The sequence below is a fragment of the Thalassophryne amazonica genome, chromosome 19 (assembly GCF_902500255.1).
Source record: "Thalassophryne amazonica chromosome 19, fThaAma1.1, whole genome shotgun sequence".
Lineage (NCBI taxonomy): Eukaryota > Metazoa > Chordata > Actinopteri > Batrachoidiformes > Batrachoididae > Thalassophryne > Thalassophryne amazonica.
Genome location: NC_047121.1, coordinates 34110188 through 34130720, shown reverse-complemented (window position 1 = coordinate 34130720; position 20533 = coordinate 34110188). Strand labels below are relative to the sequence as shown.

General features: G+C 40.0%; 1 protein-coding gene and 1 long non-coding RNA gene across 3 annotated transcripts in view; one reads left to right on the top strand and one right to left on the bottom strand.

The window, feature by feature from the left end:
* Positions 1-15294, top strand: part of trim9 (tripartite motif containing 9) — a 92132-nt gene extending 76838 nt beyond the window's left edge. Inside the window, exons 8-11 of one of the 2 annotated variants that reach the window (XM_034159484.1) lie at positions 4481-4519; positions 7091-7394; positions 10408-10570; positions 14410-15294. In XM_034159484.1, the coding sequence (XP_034015375.1) occupies positions 4481-4519; positions 7091-7394; positions 10408-10570; positions 14410-14487 (584 nt within the window). In that variant the 3' untranslated portion in view covers positions 14488-15294. The remainder of the gene's footprint in view (positions 1-4480; positions 4520-7090; positions 7395-10407; positions 10571-14409) is intronic. The other variant, XM_034159485.1, reaches the window with a different exon arrangement.
* Positions 238-20397, bottom strand: LOC117500718. The gene is made up of 4 exons (XR_004557833.1): positions 20231-20397; positions 8946-8951; positions 5696-5702; positions 238-249 (listed from the first exon to the last, which is right to left on the bottom strand). It is a non-coding gene; the product is annotated as an uncharacterized LOC117500718 (long non-coding RNA).
* Between the last annotated feature and the right edge of the window lie 136 nt (positions 20398-20533).

The following is a 20533-nucleotide window of genomic DNA, read 5'->3' as shown; positions in this document are numbered from 1 at the left end:
TCATTCTCACCTGTTTGTTAATTATAGCAAATTTATAGATGCAAATTAATCATACAGTTTTAAGTGTATGCTTGAAATCTAGAAGATAAGAAGTCTAAAACTTTAAAAGGTGAATTTCTTAGAAATTACAAGAAGAAGAAAAAAATGCACCATTTTTTATGCAGAAAACTTAATTCTGGTATTAAGGTATTTTGAGTTTAAAATGATATATTTCAAATGTTTTCAGTAACCAGATGGTCTTGAAGTGTTCTAATTATTTTACATCTGCAGTAAAACTAATCACAGTTGCAGAGTTTTGACACAAACTACTGTGGGTGTGAATTCTGTGTGTTTTAATGCTGACATTAGGGGCCACGCAAAACAACTGATTTTAAGACTCTCACCTGCTCATAGTCTCTCACACACATACATATATTCTCACACACATTGTCAGTCATACACATACAGCACATACAGTATTTTGTCGCTAATACATACATACCTATAAACACTCGGACATACATACTTTCATATTCACGCATATGTACATTCTCAAACATACACACGTTTTCACACATAAGCGGTGCATCCAAAAAGTATCCGGCCTCAGTTACTCACCTGGGGGTCTGAAATCCTAATCCCCTTCAAAGTAGTCTCCTTGACTGCACACACTTCTCCCAGCAGTTCTGCCATTGATGGGAGCATTTCTGGAAAACCACTTTTGGAATGGTGTCCAGCTGGGCCGTCACATTCTACACAATGTCTTCTCGTCACTGGAATCAAGTCCTTTTTACTGTCATTTTGATCTTGGGGAACAGTCAAAAATCATAGAGAGCCATGTCAGGAGAGGAGGGACCCTGACATATCACAGGAGTGTTGTGTTTGACCAAGAATCAGCCTGAATTAGCTAAGCAGAACACGTGGGGGCATTGTCATGATGGAAATTCCAGGCACAGTTGCTTCTGCTCCACGGTTAGCCACTTCGGTATGAATTTACCTGACACTCTCAGCATACCCAAATCCTCCATCAAAATGGAATGTACCGAACCTGTGCTTACCCTCATCTTGTCTGAAAGTTCTTTGATGGTGACATAACAGTCATCCATGACCAAGATTCCATTCAGAAGATTCAGACGGCTTTCGGTGACGATGCTATGGGCATCACACAGATTAAGGAGTGGCACAACTGGTTTAAAGACGGCCGCACAACGGTGGAGAGCGAGCCACACTCCGGTCGGCCATCAACATGCTGAAATGACCAGATCATTTCCAAAGTGAACGCTGTGGTGATGTGGGACCGTCGTGTGACTATCCGAAAATTGCAAAAGAGTTGGACATCAGCACTTTTTCGGAACATTCCACTGTGACAGAAGATTTGGCGGTGAAAATCATGCCGATGGCTTTGGCACGAAGCTGCCAACGGCGGAGCAAAAGCGCCTTTGTGTTGAAGTCTCACAGGACATGCTGTGACATGCCCACCTCTTCCACAATTTCTCAGATAGTCACACGACTGAAAAGTCACCGAAAGCCATCTGAATCATCCGAATGGTTTCCACCTGGCTGTCGCCCAGTTTCTGGCAAATTTTGATGCGGCGCTGCTCCAGTTGTTCCGTCTTTTTCCTTGAAATGAAAAAACGCAGAGGGCATGACACACACCTCACACAAAGGCTGCTTACCAGAAAATGATGCAATCGACAGGTGTGAAAAAGTTCACGCATGCGCATGAAGGTTCAAGGTTGGCTCATGCAAGCACACGTGATTCAAATCCATCAGGTTTTTGAAAAAAAATAAAAGGTCCGATACTTTTCTAACAGACCTCGTATACACATTATATTTGCACTCGTAGATACATTCTCATTGACATTCCCACATACAGTATGTTGTTACTCACACATACATACAGTATATTCCTCATTACACATACTACTTACATTCTTAGTCACACATACAGTTTTCTCTCCTTTCATATGCGTGTATCCAGAAAGTATTCCCAGCACTTCACTTTTTCAAAATGTTATGTGACAGCTTTATTCCAAAATGGAGTAAAATTATTTTTTTCCATAAAAATTCTATTCACAATACCCCATAATGATAACATGAAACAAGTTTTTTTTTTTTAAGTTTTGCAAATTTAGTAAAAATAAAAAATTAAGAAATTGCATGTACGTCAGTATTCACACCTTTTGCTCAATACTTTGTTGATGCAGCTTTGGCAGCAATCACAGCCTCAAGTCTTCTTGAATATGATGCCACAAGCATTCCTCTTTGCAGCAACCCTCAAGCTCCATCAGGTTGGATGGGGAGCTTCGGTGCACAGGCATTTTCAGATCTCTCCAGAGAGGTTCAATCGGATTCAGGTCTGGGCTCTGGCTGGGCCACTCAAGGACATTCACAGAGTTGTCCTGAAGCCACTCCTTTGATATCTTGGCTGTGTGCTTAGGGTCATTGTCCTGATGAAAGCTGAACCGTCGCCCCAGTCTGAGGTCAAGAGCAAACTGGAGCAGGTTGTCATCCAGGATGTCTCTGTACATTTCTGCATTCATCTTTCCCTCAATCCTGATTATTGTCTCAGTTCCTGCTGCTGAAAAACATCCCCACAGCCCACATGATGCTGCCACCACATGCTTCACTGTAGGGATGGTGCCTGGCATTCACACCAAAGAGTTCAATATTTCTCTTATTAGACCAGAGAATTTTGTTTCTCTTGGTCTGAGAGTCCTTCAGGTGCCTTTTGGCAAACTCCAGGTGGGCTGCCATGTGCCTTTTACTAAGGAGTGGCTTCCATCTGGCCATTCTACCATACAGGCCTGATTGGTGGATTGCTGCAGAGATGTTGTCCTTCTGGCAGGTTCTCCTCTCTCTAAACAGGAATGCTGGAGGTCTGACAGAATGACCATCAGATTCTTGGTCATCTCCCTGACTAAGGTCCTTCTCCCCTGATCAATTAGTTTAGATGAGTGTCCAACTCTAGGAACAGTCCTGGTGGATCTGAACTTCTTCCATTTATGGATAATGACGTGCTCATTGAGACCTTCAAAGCAACATAAATGTTTTTGTACCCTTCCCTAGCTTTGTGTCTCAAGACAATCCTACCTCAGAGATCTACAGACATTTCTTTTGACATGCTTGGTTTATGCTCTGACATGCACTGTGTGTGCTTATATGTAGACAGGTGTGTGCCTGTCCAAATCATTTCCAATCAACTAAATTTACCTCAGGTGGACTCCAATTAAGCTCTAGAAATATCTCAAGGGTGATCAGTGGAAACAGGATGTACCTGAGCTCAATTTTGAGCTTCATGGCAAAGGCTGTGAATACTTACGTACATGTGAAATCTTACTTTCATATATATGTAGCAGCTACATTCTGCGTTGTGTTATTATGACTCCACCCATTTACTCCCCTCGGGACGCGAGCTCACCCGGCATGGGAGTCGAACTCTCTAACCAGAAGGCTAAAACCCAGGGCTCTGGCCTTGTGACCAGAGAATCCTTTTGAGCTGTTGGGAGTGAAGTTTATGGGGTATTGTGTGTAGAATTTTAAGGGAAAAATCTATTTTATCCATTTTGGAATAAGGCTGCAACCTAATAAATTGTGGATAAAGTGAAGCGCCATGAATACTTTCTCGATGCACTGTATGTTCAGACATACAAAGATTGCTTCTCGCACATGCATATCTTTCAGAATAAATCTGTGAGGTTATTTTAAAATGATTGTAAGAAAGCACACATGTGAAAGAGGAAATGAATGTTTAGGCTATGGAAACAAATACAGCATACTATGTATGTGAGCGGGAGAATATCTGTATGTAAGTGTCTAAGAATGAGTTGCGGCTTGCGTGGCCCCTGATACACTGAATAGATTCTGTAGCAGCTGGTTCATGTAGATAGTCCACCCACGCGCTTGCATTGCTATTTGTTAATTGCTGCTCTGCATAAACGGGGAAGCTGGACATCCATTAGTGGAACTGAAAGGCTCAGACAGTCTCTGGCCCTGATAGACACAACACAGTGTCTGTGAGACACTGTCCGGTTTCAGTGTTTCAGCAGGCGTCTGACATCATTTACCCTGACTGAACTGTGCTTAGATTTTTTTTTTTTTTTTTTTTTTGCTGGATTTTTCAAAAGAAATGAAGTGCTTGAGTGAAATTTTTTTTTTTTTCTCCAGGGTGGATTTTGTAATTAAAATGGGTTATTGACAATCTTTCTCTTTATTTTTCACCTGTTGCATTAAATGTCCCCATGGTGTGTTTCTGTCAGGACTTTGGTTGGATATTAAGTCTGTGGTTTTATGTTTTGGGGGGATTTCCACTCTGGTCTTTTGGCCACTGAGTTGAAGCAGCTTCCCTGATCAAACCTGCTTTTACCCTCTCCGTCACCCTCCCAACTCCTCTGTCTGCTTCACTGCTTCGCTCCGCTCCCCTCCTCCCTCCTGTTCTCTGTCCTTCCTTTTCTTTCTTCCTCTCTACACTCCCACCCCACCCATCATATCACAATTTCAGCTGGACTCCCTCCATGCGATATGCAATCTATAGGCACAGGTATGGACGGCTCTCACTGCTGACTGTTCCCCTCCTGTTCTTGTTCCATCCGTGCAGTCGTCATTCTAAAAATCCGTGGGTGGGCGCGTTGCTGCTCTGTGGGCTGCATTTATTAAATCTTCAATAGAAGCTTCCAGGATGTCTGTGCTTATTTCTGTGTGGAACACAGCTATGTAATTAAACTTTATTGAACATGGTAACACCAACAAGCGTAGTGGAGCCTACGTAAAGTGCAAACGCCCTCCCACCTTCTTCTGCTCAATTTTTTTCTGTCCTGAATCAAACAGTTGCTGTAAAACAATTTGTAACATTACCAAAATAAAAGACTACCGGTTTTCAACTCATTTATGGAAATCTCAGTGGATGGGTGGGAAATAGGACAACAACAAAATCACTTAAATTTAGGTGCAGGTCCAACTCCAGTGTCAAATATTTTTAAACTTTTCTAATTTTGGATTTCACCTTAAAATTGTCATTGTCAAAAGGTTTGACCTTGGAGCTAGCTAATTACTGTGCATCCAGAAAGTATTCACAGCGCTTCACTTTTTCCACATTTTGTTATGTTACAGCCTGATTCTAAAATGGAGTAAATTCATTTTTCCCCTAAAAATTCTACTCACAACACCCCATAATGACAACATGATTTTTTTTATTTGCAAATTTATTAAAAATAAAAAACTAAGAAATCACACGTATATCAGTATTCACACCCTTTGGTCAGTACTTTGTTGATGCACCTTTGACAACAATTACAGCTTCAGGTCTTCTTGAATATGATGCCACAAGCTTGGCGCACCTATCTTTGGACAGTTTTTCCCATTCCTCTTTGCAGCACCTCTCAAGCTCCATAAGTTGGATGGGGAGTGTCGGTGCACAGCCATTTTCAGATCTCTCCAGAGATGTTCAATCAGGTTCAGGTCTGGACTCTGGCTGGCTATTCACAGAGTTGTACTGAAGCCACTCATTTGATATCTTGGCTGTGAACCGTCCCCCCAGTCTGAGGTCAAGAGCGCCCTGGAGCAGGTTGTCATCCAGGATGTTTCTGTACATTGCTGCATTCATCTTCCCCTCAATCCTGACTAGTCTCCCAGTTCCTGCTGCTGAAAAACATCCCCACAGCATGATGCTGCCACCACCATGCTTCACTGTTGGGATGATGCCTGGTTTCCTCCAAACATGACGCCTGACATTCACGCCAGAAAATTCAATCTTTGTCTCATCAGACCAGAGAATTTTGTTCACATGGTCTGAGAGTCCTTCAGGTGCCTTTTGGAAAACTCCAGGTGGGCTACCATGTGCCTTTTACTAAGGAGTGGCTTCCATCTGGCCGCTCTACCATACAGGCCTGATCGATGGATTGCTGCAGAGATGGTTGACCTTCTGGAAGGTTCTTCTCTCTCCATGGAAGAATGGTAGAGCTCTGACAGCGCTAGGAAGAGTCCTGGTGGATCTGAACTTTTTTCTTTTATGGATGATGCCAACGTTTCTGTACCCTTCCCCAGATTTGTGTCTTGAGACAATCCTGGCTCAGAGGTCTACAGACAATTCCTTTGACTTCATGCTTGGTTTGTGTTCTGACACACTGTCAACTGTGGGACCTTATATGTAGACAGGTGCGTGTCTTTCCCAATCATGTCCAATCAACTGAATTTACCCCAGGTGGACTCCAATTAAACTGCAGAAACGTCTCAAGGATGATCAGTGGAAACAGGATGCGCCTGAGCTCAATTTTGAGCTTCATGACAAAGGCTGTAAATTCTTATGTACATTAAATAATAACACAGTTGGTCCTTGAAACAATTTGGTGCTCTTTTCTTTTGGCTTCTCCCATTTTGCTCGGTGTCACCACAGCCCATCCGGTATGGATTTGCATGTTGATATGGCACAAGTCGTGCACCAGATGGACCCAAATCCAACTGGCCTTGAACCAGTGTCCTTCTCTTTGGGAAGCAAGCATAGGAACCACTTGCACCAAAATGCTGCCAAGAAACCAGCCTGGCAGCCAAATTGCCAGAAGCATTTTGGTCCAACAGGGCTCTGCATAAAAAGTGATATAGTTCCTGCAGCAGTCACCTGATTTGGATACAGTTAGCCTCCCTTTAACATTGACAGTCTACATCTTCACTATTTTGATTATCTTGAATAAACTGTGAGAGGCAAAAAATCTGTCAGTGTCTAAATATATATGAAAACCTCAGCAAATTGTGAGCAAATCTTTTCTTTTTTTCCAGATTTGACAGTATTTCAATCCTTTTGTGATCCAAGCAGGTGAAGATAAATGACACTTATTTGCTTGCAAACTGTTTGACACAGGTGCAGTATTTTATACAAATATTAAAGTAGGCTGTTCTGCTAGTGTGAATTTCTGCTCGTCAAAATAGTGACTCGTCTTCCTTCAAACTGGCATTTGTACTTTCATTAAAATGATTCCCACCCTGTTTAACCCCTGGATTGATGTCATCTTATAAAAGTCTGTTTATGATGTTTGTACATAATTGTTGTATCACTTCTTATCCTGAGTAACATTATTTATGCTAAACATAGTGTGTTTGTTCCTGTGTATGTGTACAGTTGCTTGGTTCACCTTTGACCCAGCATCCGCCCACCCTGACATCATCTTCACCAACGACAACCTGACCGTCTCTTGCAACAGCTATGATGATAGAGTGGTTGTGGGTAATTCTGCTTTCTCACGCGGTGTGCACTATTGGGAAATGGTTGTTGATCGCTATGACAACCACCCGGACCCAGCCTTTGGGATTGCACGGGGTGACGTCCTGAAGGATGTGATGCTGGGGAAAGACGACAAGGCCTGGGCAATGTATGTGGACAACAACCGCTCCTGGTTCATGCACAACAACTCGCATACTAACAGGTAATGGAAGCAGATGATACTTGTCCAAATCAGCGTCCTACTGTTGTTTCGATATCATTCGTCTTTGGCTTTTAGGCTCAACTTTTGCCATTTTCAAATGTAAAGTGCTGTGAAAATATTTGTGCCCCCTTTACTGGTGCAGTTTTTGGAATTTTGTGATATAAGTATACGGTTTGTTACAGTTATGGCCAAAGATATTCCAAAAATCACTGGATATTGAGACATCATGAATTTTCAAGCTGTTGCCCATACAGCTGCCAGCGATAATTGTTTATACATCTGTTTTGTTATCAGCAATGGCTATACTGTGATACTGAAAGTATAATTAGTTGGATTTATTTACCATGCAGAGTTCTTGAGAAATGCTGTTTGGATAATGCATCGGAATTATTGACAATTCAAGATGGCCGCTATTTTCATTCAGATATAATGTAACATATACATTAAATGGGGTTTTCAGTGTTAAATTTAAATAGCCACAAAATCTGTAATCTGGATCAGATCTGTATCCAACTTTGTGAGTCGGTAAAGGATACCATCCTACACAACACTCTCAAATATGAAAGAAATTTGATCTTTTGTTTGACAGATTTTTGAAAATTTGTTCAATGTATGACCCCGGCCATATATTTTTGTGCACCATTTTTCTAATTTTAGTCAGAAAAACGTTTCCTACCATGAATTTGTCAATCTATTTGTCCTGCATTTGTTCATAGAATTTTGAAAGGATCGGCCTATCCGTGTGCCAAGTTTAATCCAGACTTGTGCAGGGTCCCTTATGACCCCGGGAAGATCTATGAGATTTTTGACATTATGTCTTCAGATTTTATTGTAATTTGCCAAATCTATACATTATATTATTATTATATTATTATATTATTACTATTTTGCAAGGAAGCATGACCAACAGACCAAGAATAGTAAAATTTATAGCTGCACAAGTATTGAGACTGATTCTCGATGTCCAGAGTGAGGATGAAAAGTATGATGGATAAATATATTAGAGAGTATAACAAATATGAAAAATCCTAAAACAATCATTTATATAGAAGTATTCCAATATAAGGTCAATGGCGTCATAAATAACCCCACTGGTCATATTAGTCGCTAAAATAGCTTGGTCGTTTGAGGATTAAAGGATAGGGATTTTTTTCTAATTTTCCAAGATTTTTCCTGACTTTGACCTATGACCTTGAAAATTGAATCAGTTCTTGCCTATCAAGATATGAATCCTCTGTAAACATTTCATAACGGTATACAAAAATTGTGGGTTACAGGCTATCCAAAAGCAAACAAACAAACAAATGGTGAAAAAAATTCATTAAAAATTAATTTAAAAAGTAAGTCCCTTCAGCTCCTGGAAACAAGTCCAAAAACACTGCACGAATGTATAAAATAATTAATTTTAAAAAGTCCCCATGCCAAATAAAAGGTTTGGTGTTATTTTCTTTGCAGTTTTCTATCTCCTTAAAGATGCCAGACACCAGCTGTTTCAGGCTGTGCAGAGTGGATCTGGTGCTGACAAAAATTAATTGCATTAAGGTTGAAGACACCAGTCTGATATGGAAGATCTGGGCGTCAAACCTTGCATTTTTTTTTCATGCTGGCCATGACTGCCATCTTGAAAAAAAATTGTGGGCAACCCGTCATTGTAAGCTAGAAGAATTTCTCATTTCTAAAGTTACAAAATTCAATTCTGTATCATAAAAAAAGATAACGAGCAGGTATATCAGTGGTCTAATGCTGCCAATATATACTCAACAAAAATATAAATGCAACACTTTTGGTTTTGCTCCCATTTTGTATGAGATGAACTCAAAGATCTAAAACTTTTTCCACATACACAATATCACCATTTCCCTCAAATATTGTTCACAAACCAGTCTAAATCTGTGATAGTGAGCACTTCTCCTTTGCTGAGATAATCCATCCCACCTCACAGGTGTGCCATACCAAGATGCTGATTAGACACCATGATTATTGCACAGGTGTGCCTTAGACTGCCCACAATAAAAGGCCACTCTGAAAGGTGCAGTTTTGTTTTATTGGGGGGGGGATACCAGTCAGTATCTGGTGTGACCACCATTTGCCTCATGCAGTGCAACACATCTGCTTCGCATAGAGTTGATCAGGTTGTCAACTGTGGCCTGTGGAATGTTGGTCCACTCCTCTTCAATGGCTGTGCGAAGTTGCAACGAGGAACTGGAGTCAGGTCGAGACCCTGATGAGGACGACGAGCATGCAGATGAGCTTCCCTGAGACGGTTTCTGACAGTTTGTGCAGAAATTCTTTGGTTATGCAAACCGATTGTTTCAGCAGCTGTCCGAGTGGCTGGTCTCAGACGATCTTGGAGGTGAACATGCTGGATGTGGAGGTCCTAGGCTGGTGTGGTTACACGTGGTCTGCAGTTGTGAGGCTGGTTGGATGTACTGCCAAATTCTCTGAAACGCCTTTGGAGATGGCTTATGGTAGAGAAATGAACATTCAATACACGAGCAACAGCTCTGGTTGACATTCCTGCTGTCAGCATGCCAATTGCACGCTCCCTCAAATCTTGCGACATCTGTGGCATTGTGCTGTGTGATAAAACTGCACCTTTCAGAGTGGCCTTTTATTGTGGGCAGTCTAAGGCACACCTGTGCACTAATCATGGTGTCTATTCAGCATCTTGGTATGGAACATCTGTGAGGTGGGATGGATTATCTCAGCAAAGGAGAAGTGCTCACTATCACAGATTTAGTCTGGTTTGTGAAGAATATTTGAGGGAAATGGTGATATTGTGTATGTGGAAAAAGTTTTAGATCTTTGAGTTCATCTCATACAAAATGGGAGCAAAACCAAAAGTGTTGCATTTATATTTTTGTTGAGTATATATGTAGATCTGGGTTTGAGTCCCTGTCACGCTTTCTGTCTGTGTCCTTGAGCAAGACACCTTTGTCACTGCACAGGTATGTCTGGTGTTGTACACAGAATCTCTTCAAGTTTGTTTTCTGTTTTTTTCCCCCCTCTGCAGAACGGACGGTGGCATCAGTAAAGGATCTACAATAGGAGTGCTGCTTGACTTTACACGTGGGATCCTCATCTTCCTCATCAATGATGAGCAGCAGGGTCCAGTGGCTTTCGAAAGGTTGGAGGGTGTCTACTACCCTGCTATCAGTCTAAACCGAAATGTCCAGGTACACAAGGTCCACATACAAACACCCATGAGGTTCCCAGCATCTTAACAAATCTAGATTGAGGCCAGACATGTTGCTTATACAATCCAGAGTCACATTTGACTGAATGATGAACTCTGTTATTCTACATGGATCTACATGTTGATTGGGCACAAGTGGTCTTCAACTGTAAACCTGTTTTTGGAAGCATGCCACCATGTTGCTCTCACATTTAACTTAAAGGGATCATATATTCATTCCACGTTTTAACAAGCTATCTTAAAAAATGAATATTAATGTTTCCTAGTTAACAGGATTTTTTTTTTTTTTTTTTTTTTTTTTTGTGACTGTTGGGTTAAATGTAAACTATTGCCCGTGTGGATCCACGGGCTCGAGATAGGGTAGTGTTTATAAAATAAGTAGCTGAAATTTTTCAGGGCTGGTAATAAATTATGAAAAATTTCTATGAGTTGGAATGGTGTCTGAGTCCAGAATGTTTTTACATTAGACCGCAACAGTTTTAAGAAGAAGAACTCAGCCCTTTTATTTCCTGTTAATTACGTATTTTTTAATATACTTTATTTTTAAATGGACCACAACGGAAATAAGTGTTTTCATTTTCATGTGTCATCCATTATTTTTAACGTATTTACAATTATATTATGTACTTACATTGAACTTACTAAATAAAATCACACACACATTTTAATATATAGATGATTTACCGCCCCCTGGTGGAATGGCATGTGAGTCCAGAATGTAATTATCAGCATTCATTGTTCAGTGCTGTTCGCTAATATCCATAGTTTCTCCAAAAATATTAGTTCTATCAACATTATGTTTTCGCAGCATTCATCTTTGACCCAAATGGCAAATGTCAGCTCTCCACAGTCTGTCCGTGATCGAAGTTATACGCACACAGGCATGCAGAACGTTTTGTCTTTTCTGCATTCTGCCGCAAGCAGGTGCTTCTATTTTTACAAACCCACAAACAGAGATGGTGGCTGAAGACATCAAATGCACTACAGTTCTCACTCATAATGGCAACATGACACTTAGCTCACTTATGGTGACCAAACATGACACTTAACTAAACCGACTAAACCAATTGAACTACAAAAACGCAATGAATCAATAACACTAACAACACTGTTAATCTACCATGAACCAAAATAACAACAGTTAAAACCCCAAAACCCCTAACTCCCATGGTGCATTGCTGCACAACATCGATTGTTCAATGTTGTTAGCTAATATTGCTAATTTCTCCAAAAATATTAGTCCTATCAACTTTCTATTTTCACAGCATTCATCCTTGACCCAAAATACATAAGCATACCAAACGGCAAATGTCAGTTCTCCCCAGTTTCTGGAGTTTCTGGAGCTGGAGTCTATCGTACTGGTCATCAGATGTGAGGCCGGGTACACCCTGGACAGGACCTCAGTCTGTCACAGGGCCATATTGGCATTAAATAAATGATTTTCTAAAAAATCATGGGTTAAAAAACTCCAATTCTGAAAAGATGCAGTGAGTGCTTCCCACAGACATGGAGACAGTACGGATGGAGATTAAGATAGGACAATTTACAAAAAAAAAAAAAATCAAACCAAAGAAAATTAAGGTGCGGCAAGTCCATGGAAAGCTGGTTACGTTCTGTGCACTAATTCCATCCATCAGTGGCAGCTGGTGGCATTGATTTTTAAGGGGGCTCACCATCACTTCTTGATGAAGGAAGATTTGCCGCAGGGCTGCATTACTTTCCGCTAGGTTTACCTAATAAACTGGCAATTGAGTGTATATTTGTAGCCAAATAAAGTATCCTTCCTATCTCTCTCTCTCTCTTACTCTTTCTCTTGCTCTCTCTCTCTCTCTCTCTCTTACACAGACACACAGTATTACCTGTCATTAGATGACAATAGTTAATCAATAACGATCAAAGCGTGGAACCGCTGTAAACTGTTCAGGCGGCCCTTCACGGCGCGTTATTATTATTCTGTTTGACGATATAGGAGCATGTCTTATGTATTTGAACCATGGAAATGCTTTAAAACTCACCATTGATGAACTTGTAAAAGTTTGACGAAGTTGTTCGGCTGCATGCTGATAACCACCAGCTTCTTGTTTTGAATTCAGCCTGCCAGACAAGCTTCGATTCAAAGCTTCAAATATTCCAGCGTGCTTTGGCTGCAATCTTTGCTTTAAATTATGTGATATCCTACCTTGATATTTAATGTTATCAATCGATAACTAGTAGGTATCGTAGCTTAGTTCATCCACGGTTGACTTCTTGTTTTGAATTCAGCCTGCCAGACAAGCTTAGATTCAAAGCTTCAAATATTCTAGCGTGCTTTGGCTGCAATCTTTGCTTTAAATTATGTGATATCCTACCTTGATATTTAATGTTATCAATCGATAACTGGATATCGTAGCTTAGTTCATCCACGGTTGACTTGGTTTTGAATTCAGACAATGAAACGTTTCAGTTCAGAGCTTTGAAACACACTTTTAAGATTCCAAAGAGCATTTCGCACTAATCTTTGCCTCAAATAACATGACATAACAATCGCAAAACGACACAGATGAAATAAGACAAAAGCAGCTGTAAGTTGAACTGAGTATATAAATGGCCATGGCGGTTTCGTCGTACCAGTGAGTTTTCTTGCTAGAGTGACGTGAGAGTGAAACGTCTGTGATGGATGTGAGTGATTTGTCCACTGTCCAACCACATTAGATCAAAAAACATGAGGGAAGGTTCGATGCTCAAATTGAAACTCCGCCTCAGGTCACATGATTGTGAAACATTTGCAGCCTTCCTTAGACTCTCATATGACCAGCAACCCCACCAGGAAATCACCAAAATTAAATTTAATTAAATTAAAACACTGAAATGAAGTGTTTGAACACATTTAACATACTGACACTAACAGTGTCAACAACAATTTTGTTGTAGTATAATTTCTTTTCAGTATTTTGAGGGGGTGGCACCCTAGTGCCCTCTAGTGACCAGCTTCCCCTGCCATGCCTCCATTTTCTGGACCCACTTTTTCCAGTTCAGGGTTGTGCGCTAACTGTGAAACCATTTTACAGGTCAGGTAGCAGGTTGGATATCATTTTGTGTGTATTAATAGTCGCAGTTCGAGTTGTGGTGGGATTGAATTAAGGCATTGTGCAAGTTGGGTTGAATGGACCCGAGCACCACTGGTGTCGCACAGAGCACACAGCAATCCAGATATGGACTCCTGTGACATATGTCACAAAACTCTCAAATGAGTCATTTTGGCCTGCATTTTGTTATTAGCAAGAGAATTTCTGCATGCACAGTCATACAATCATACGTCGCTCGTCCTGTTGTTCTTCTGAATGATCCACTGTGCCCAATCAGAAAAAGCTGTAAATGAAGATGAAGCAGATTTTGAATAATGCAGCCTCTTTAAACAGTCAAGCAGTGACATTGGCCAACTCCAGATGGGTTAGCCTGGTTAACCTTAACACAAACTTAAGTTTTCACATGAAAATGATTAAACTGTTACCTAAATAGTCTTTCTTTTCATGATGGCTGTCTTATAAGGTTTAGTAATATGGACGTGTAAGACTAAACCTCAAAAGAGAAAACAGCTTCAACAACTGAACACTTTCAAGGTTTCAAATGTTCTCTTTCTCATTTTTAATTCTGCCTCTGGGTGATGAAAACAAAGTGGGGGTTGGATGGGGAGGGGAGGGGGCGTGCACACTTCACTTACAGAGGAAATGGCTCAATAGCATCACCTACAGGTTGAAACAAGCCATAAATAAAACAAACCATAAATGCATTCTGAACCATTTTGCTTGCACTTAAAAGGATTTGTCTGATGCTCCACAGATCACCTTGCATACTGGCCTCCCCATCCCCGACTTCTACACTCCGGGGGAAGCAGATCCGACCGGCTCAGTGTGTTGAAGACATCCCAGGGTGCATTCTGTCTGTCAGTTACTGTGATCTCACCGTCGCTCCTCCCCTTGTTCTTCTGAATGATCCATTGTGCCCATCCAAGCACTGAAACATGCCTTGATCATACTGAAAACCTTGAAAACATGAACTCTCCAGAGCGCGTCACAAAAATGGGCCACGCTTTCCCATCAGTGCATTGTATCTTTACGATATACAGATAAAGTGCAGATGAAATCCTGTTCAGCCGATAGACTCTGAATGTTATTCCTTAAAAAATGTGCAATGGATAGTAATATGAACGGAAAGGAAGGAGGCTTTTTTTAAATTATTAGTACGTATTAAATACAAGTTCATTCAGTCCTTTTTTTTTTCGTTGCAATCAGTTATTCAACAAAGGAAACACATTTAAATCACCAGGAGGAACGCAGTTGGGACAAGACCAGCCAGCAGCTGCAATGATTCCTGGATGAGAGGAATAGTCTGACTCTCAGCCGCATCACTGTTGTACGCTTTTCTTAGTGGCTTAGCTTCTATAAATCTTCTGTACTGGATGTAAAATACAGTATCTGTGCTGAAATGCGACTGTAAGCAAGGCCTTCGCACAGCTTTTCTCAAACACATGGGCTCCACCTGAATAGCTGGCAAAAAGCAGTACGTCATAATAATCCATAGTATGTCCGAATACGCAGTGTGCATTTAGTATAGTAGCTTAATGACACCCGGACGATCTACTACCTCCATAGTGTGCAGACAGACTACACTACACTATCCCATGATGCAGCTGGAGCATATCAACCGAAGAAGAACTTTCCAGGAGAATTCAAAGAAGATAGTGGACATACATGAAAGCAGTAGCAGGGCTGTGGCATTGTACAAATATACAATTATTAACCCGTTTATGCCCAGATTTTTTTTTCTAAGTGGAAAGAGTTGCATTAGTACCTTTGAGATTTTTTATTGTGAGTAGAAAATGACAGTGATACACTTCGGCAACAGATGTTGCCAGTGGGGCAAAGCGGGTTAAGTATCAGGTGCCATTCAAAAAGTCTACTGTTGCATACAACCCCTGACAAAAATTATGGAATCACCGGCCTCGGAGGATGTTCATTCAGTTGTTTAATTTTGTAGAAAAAAAGCAGATCACAGACATGACACAAAACTAAAGTCATTTCAAATGGCAACTTTCTGGCTTTAAGAAACACTATAAGAAATCAGGAAAAAAAAATTGTGGCAGTCAGTAACGGTTACTTTTTTAGATCAAGCAGAGGGAAAAAAATATGGACTCACTCAATTCTGAGGTTAAATTATGGAATCATGAAAAACAAAAGAACGCTCCAACACATCACTAGTATTTTGTTGCACCACCTCTGGCTTTTATAACAGCTTGCAGTCTCTGAGGCATGGACTTAATGAGTGACAAACAGTACTCTTCATCAATCTGGCTCCAACTTTCTCTGATTGCTGTTGCCAGATCAGCTTTGCAGGTTGGAGCCTTGTCATGGACCATTTTCTTCAACTTCCACCAAAGATTTTCAATTGGATTAAGATCAGGACTATTTGCAGGCCATGACATTGACCCTCTTTTTGCAAGGAATGTTTTCACAGTTTTTGCTCTATGGCAAGATGCATTATCATCTTGAAAAATTATTTCATTATCCCCAAACATCCTTTCAATTGATGGGATAAGAAAAGTGTCCAAAATATCAATGTAAACTTGTGCATTTATTGATGATGTAATGACAGCCATCTCCCCAGTGCCTTTACCTGACATGTAGCCCCATATCATCGACTGTGGAAATGTACATGTGCTCTTCAGGCAGTCATCTTTATAAATCTCATTGGAACGGCACCAAACAAAAGTTCCAGCATCATCACCTTGCCCAATGCAGATTCGAGATTCATCACTGAATATGACTTTCATCCAGTCATCCACAGTCCACGATTGCTTTTCCTTAGCCCATTGTAACCTTGTTTTTTTCTGTTTAGGTGTTAATGATGGCTTTCGTTTAGCTTTTCTGTATGTAAATCCCATTTCCTTTAGGCGGTTTCTTACAGTTCGGTCACAGACGTTGACTCCCTCCCATTCGTTTCTCATTTGTTTTGTTGTGCATTTTCGATTTTTGAGACATATTGCTTTAAGTTTTCTGTCTTGACGCTTTGATGTCTTCCTTGGTCTACCAGTATGTTTGCCTTTAACAATCTTCCCATGTTGTTTGTATTTGGTCCAGAGTTTAGACACAGCTGACTGTGAACAACCAACATCTTTTGCAACATTGCGTGATGATTTACCCTCTTTTAAGAGTTTGATAATCCTCTCCTTTGTTTCAATTGACATCTCTCGTGTTGGAGCCATGATTCATGTCAATCCACTTGGTGCAACAGCTCTCCAAGGTGTGATCACTCCTTTTTAGATGCAGACTAATGAGCAGATCTAATTTGATGCAGGTGTTAGTTTTGGGAATGAAAATTTACAGGGTGATTCCATAACTTATTCTTCAGAATTGAGTGAGTCCATATTTTTTTCCCTCTGCTTGGTCTAAAAAAGTAACCGTTACTGACTGCCACAATTTTTTTTTCCTGATTTCTTATAGTGTTTCTTAAAGCCAGAAAGTTGCCATTTGAAATGACTTAAGTTTTGTGTCATGTCTGTGATCTGCTTTTTTTCTACAAAATTAAACAACTGAATGAACATCCTCCAAGGACGGTGATTCCATAATTATTGCCAGAGGTTGTAGTAGGAATTTCCACTGTACACTTGGTAATGCGCCTATGTCTCATCTGTAAAACATCTGGGACAAAGGACAGGTAAAGTGGTGTGGCATAGTTTGTCTGAGTTGTGTTCCTGCTACTCGCTTGCTTACTTAGAGTACATACAGCAGTAATGGCTGGGTAGTTTGTGCTAAATGATGTTGACTAAGTATCTGGGCACAGCGTTTAATTTGAGTTATCAAATCCTAAAAACAGGCTGTTGTGTGCAGTGATGGGAGTCAGGATCAGGGCTTCGGGCCAGAATTTTTGTTTGAATCACTTAATTCCGAGCAGAATCAGTATTTTAACATTTGTGGGTTTTTGTTCCACCTCAAAATTATCATTCCCGAGCTGGTTAGTGAAAGATGAAAGGTTTCGCCTCGTTGAATGGAACATTTCATCTTTCACCTCATGAAATATTCTTACCATTGCACTAATAAACATTTATTATTTGTTTTATATAATGCCTATTAATTTATAAACAAAAGAAAAGAGACTTATATTTTGGTCCTTTGACATCAAGAGGTTTCAAACAGTCCAACATGAACTTTGAATAGCAATCCAATCTAATCCAAAATTGTTCTCAACCAACTTGTAAAAACAGTCACATAGATCAAAAACAATCTTGAAGATATAGTCCATAGCTGATGCCGTGCACTGACTTCTTTGTGTGTTCGACTGCCATCTGCTTTTCTCAGTCCAGTGAAAATTTGCGACAGAAATTTGTCAAGCTCTTCATCCAACAGCGGTTCTACTTTAGCTAGATACATCCCACCGAATATTCCAAATGCCTCCAGATGGCTTACAGCGTACTGAATTTGTTTTTCTTTTGTGTTAGACGAATGAGCAGCATCAATAAGCTGCTAAGCACCATCACCGCTAGTGTGCACGTGCATGGTGGTCGCGCGCAATGGTATGAAACATATGGAACCAAAATTGCACGGTAAATGGAACCAAAATTGCACAGTAAATGGAGCACTATGACAAATGGGATGAATTATTAATATCACATGACATACAAACCACCAATCAAATGACACAGATCTTTTCAGACATTATATAAAACCAAATGAAACATTGTTTAATAATGTTCCATGTAAGACTGTGTGAAATAACAATGTGTATCTTTCAGACATTATAACAATGTAGGCTATGGTTTACTCTTTAGTTTTATCGCTAAGGCTGCAGTTAGCATGCTAGGCTATGGTGGGCATATTTTTTAGCATAACTACAGCCAGCTAGTACTTTCCAACATTATTTATCTTTATGTTTGCCTGTCCATCAAACAGTGATGAAGTTAATGTTGAAGGCTAACATTTGTAAGTTACATAGCACAATATTTACCTCCTCTGGTTTAAAAGATTTTACTTTAATTGAGGTGTATAACATTCAGAGGAAAACAGGCGGTGAACCCGGCACCACGTTATTGCAAGCAGAAAATATTTTAATATTTTAATTTATAATACAAGAATGGGGCGGGGGACCCTTTGTTAACCGTTTCCCATAATTTCACATAAACCTTTATGTTCTAGAACATAAAAAAAACCAGTGTAGACAGTTTCCAGTTTTGCTTTTGTTCCGAGCAGTGTATCAGTTTTTCATGTTTTTATTTTGTTCCTTAAAATGGTTTGAAGCCTTGGTGATAGGATAGTGTAAAAACCTGTGCTGAAGAATAAAGATGACTGTAAAGCAGTTTGAATAAGGTGCTACAACTACTTGTTATGGCTTCTTCTTTCTTTTCTTTTTTTTACTGTAGGTGACTGAATTCTGGTAGTTTTGTAATATTGTTATTGAAATGAACTATTGCAAAAAGGTTGTATAGTTAAATAAGTTATTGATGTGCAGAGATTTTCGATGATAACTCATCTTTGTTGTACAGCAATTCCTCAAAGAGACTGAATCATTTTTGTGGCTTTAAATGTACTTTGGGTTTTGCTTTCAAACTGAACCAGCTCCAGCTAATGTGAAAAAAAGAAAGTAACAGCAGGAGAGGCGATGATGCAATGCAATGATTTTCTGGAGGCACTTCTCTCAACTGGCAGCAACTTCTTCAAATGTTTTCTGGCAGCAATAATGTTGCAAACCTGTGTGAATTTTCCTGTGGGGGAAAAAATCCATCACAAAGTCCCAACAAAAAGCCATCACAGCCCTGAGGTAGATGTGTAACGTAAAGGTGCTATCCTGTGTTTTAGCTTCATGGGTGTGCCTTTACCTCTTGAATACTAAAATATTTGTGGTGCTTTGCTACAAATTAGATTCATTGCTTCAGCAGATTCAACTCTAATGCCTCACTTCACCTGCTGCTACATATTTTTCTATCGGAAAAGGGGGGGGGGGGGGATCAATGTTAGTTTGCTATGAATATGACCACAGTATTACTATGATGATTATTATTATATTACAGCCAGGTTTGTCTTTTTAACATTCTGGATCCTCTGATTTTGTTTTCTTTTTCTCTCTTGTGTGAATGTATTGAGGATCACATGTGCGTTGAGTGAACATGGATGTACAGCGATAAACTGAACCAGGTGGTCACACACACTTTGATTTCTGCACCATTAATTGGTTGTAAGGTGTTTGTTTGGCCACAGTTAAAGCACTGTGGGCTTTCTTTCTTTGTACTATGGAGCACAAAGCAGTGGGTCACTGCAAATCAAACAAACTCAGACACCAGGACAAAAACAAAACGCCTTTAATTTGAAGGAATTGTGCATGTGTTGGGTTTAAGATAACACGCCGCGCAATCAAAGCATGTATTCATGCATTATTGTTGATTTTAAAACTACACACACACACACACACACACATCCAAATGTTTCCTCAGCTGAACACAAGGGGATGCTGAAATCCAACAAAGTATTATTTATTTGTGAAACCAGACAAATATACATTAGATGACATTAAACCCGTCTGAAGGCATTTTTTAAATCCAGCATACACCCTTTTCTTATTTCGACCTCAGACATTGAGTCGCTGGGCGACACAAAGTGGTACTCCTCCCAACTATACGTACATGTGTGCGTGCATGTTATCTAACCTCATGAACTCCAAAGTTGATCTTTTGCCCTGTTTGAGGATCCAAAGTGACATGTCATCTCTCAATATTATTTACCGTGAAAATATGTCTATGGAAGGTTTTATGGCTATTAATGAACATTATTGTTGATTTGAGCAGTATGATTACAATGATTGTTAAAGTTATGTCTGTTATGACCATATTTCTTCTATTATTATGATTATTTGAAATGTAATATGAGCCTCTGTGTTTTCTGTATGTGTGAATATTCAATAAATAGGTGTCAAAAAG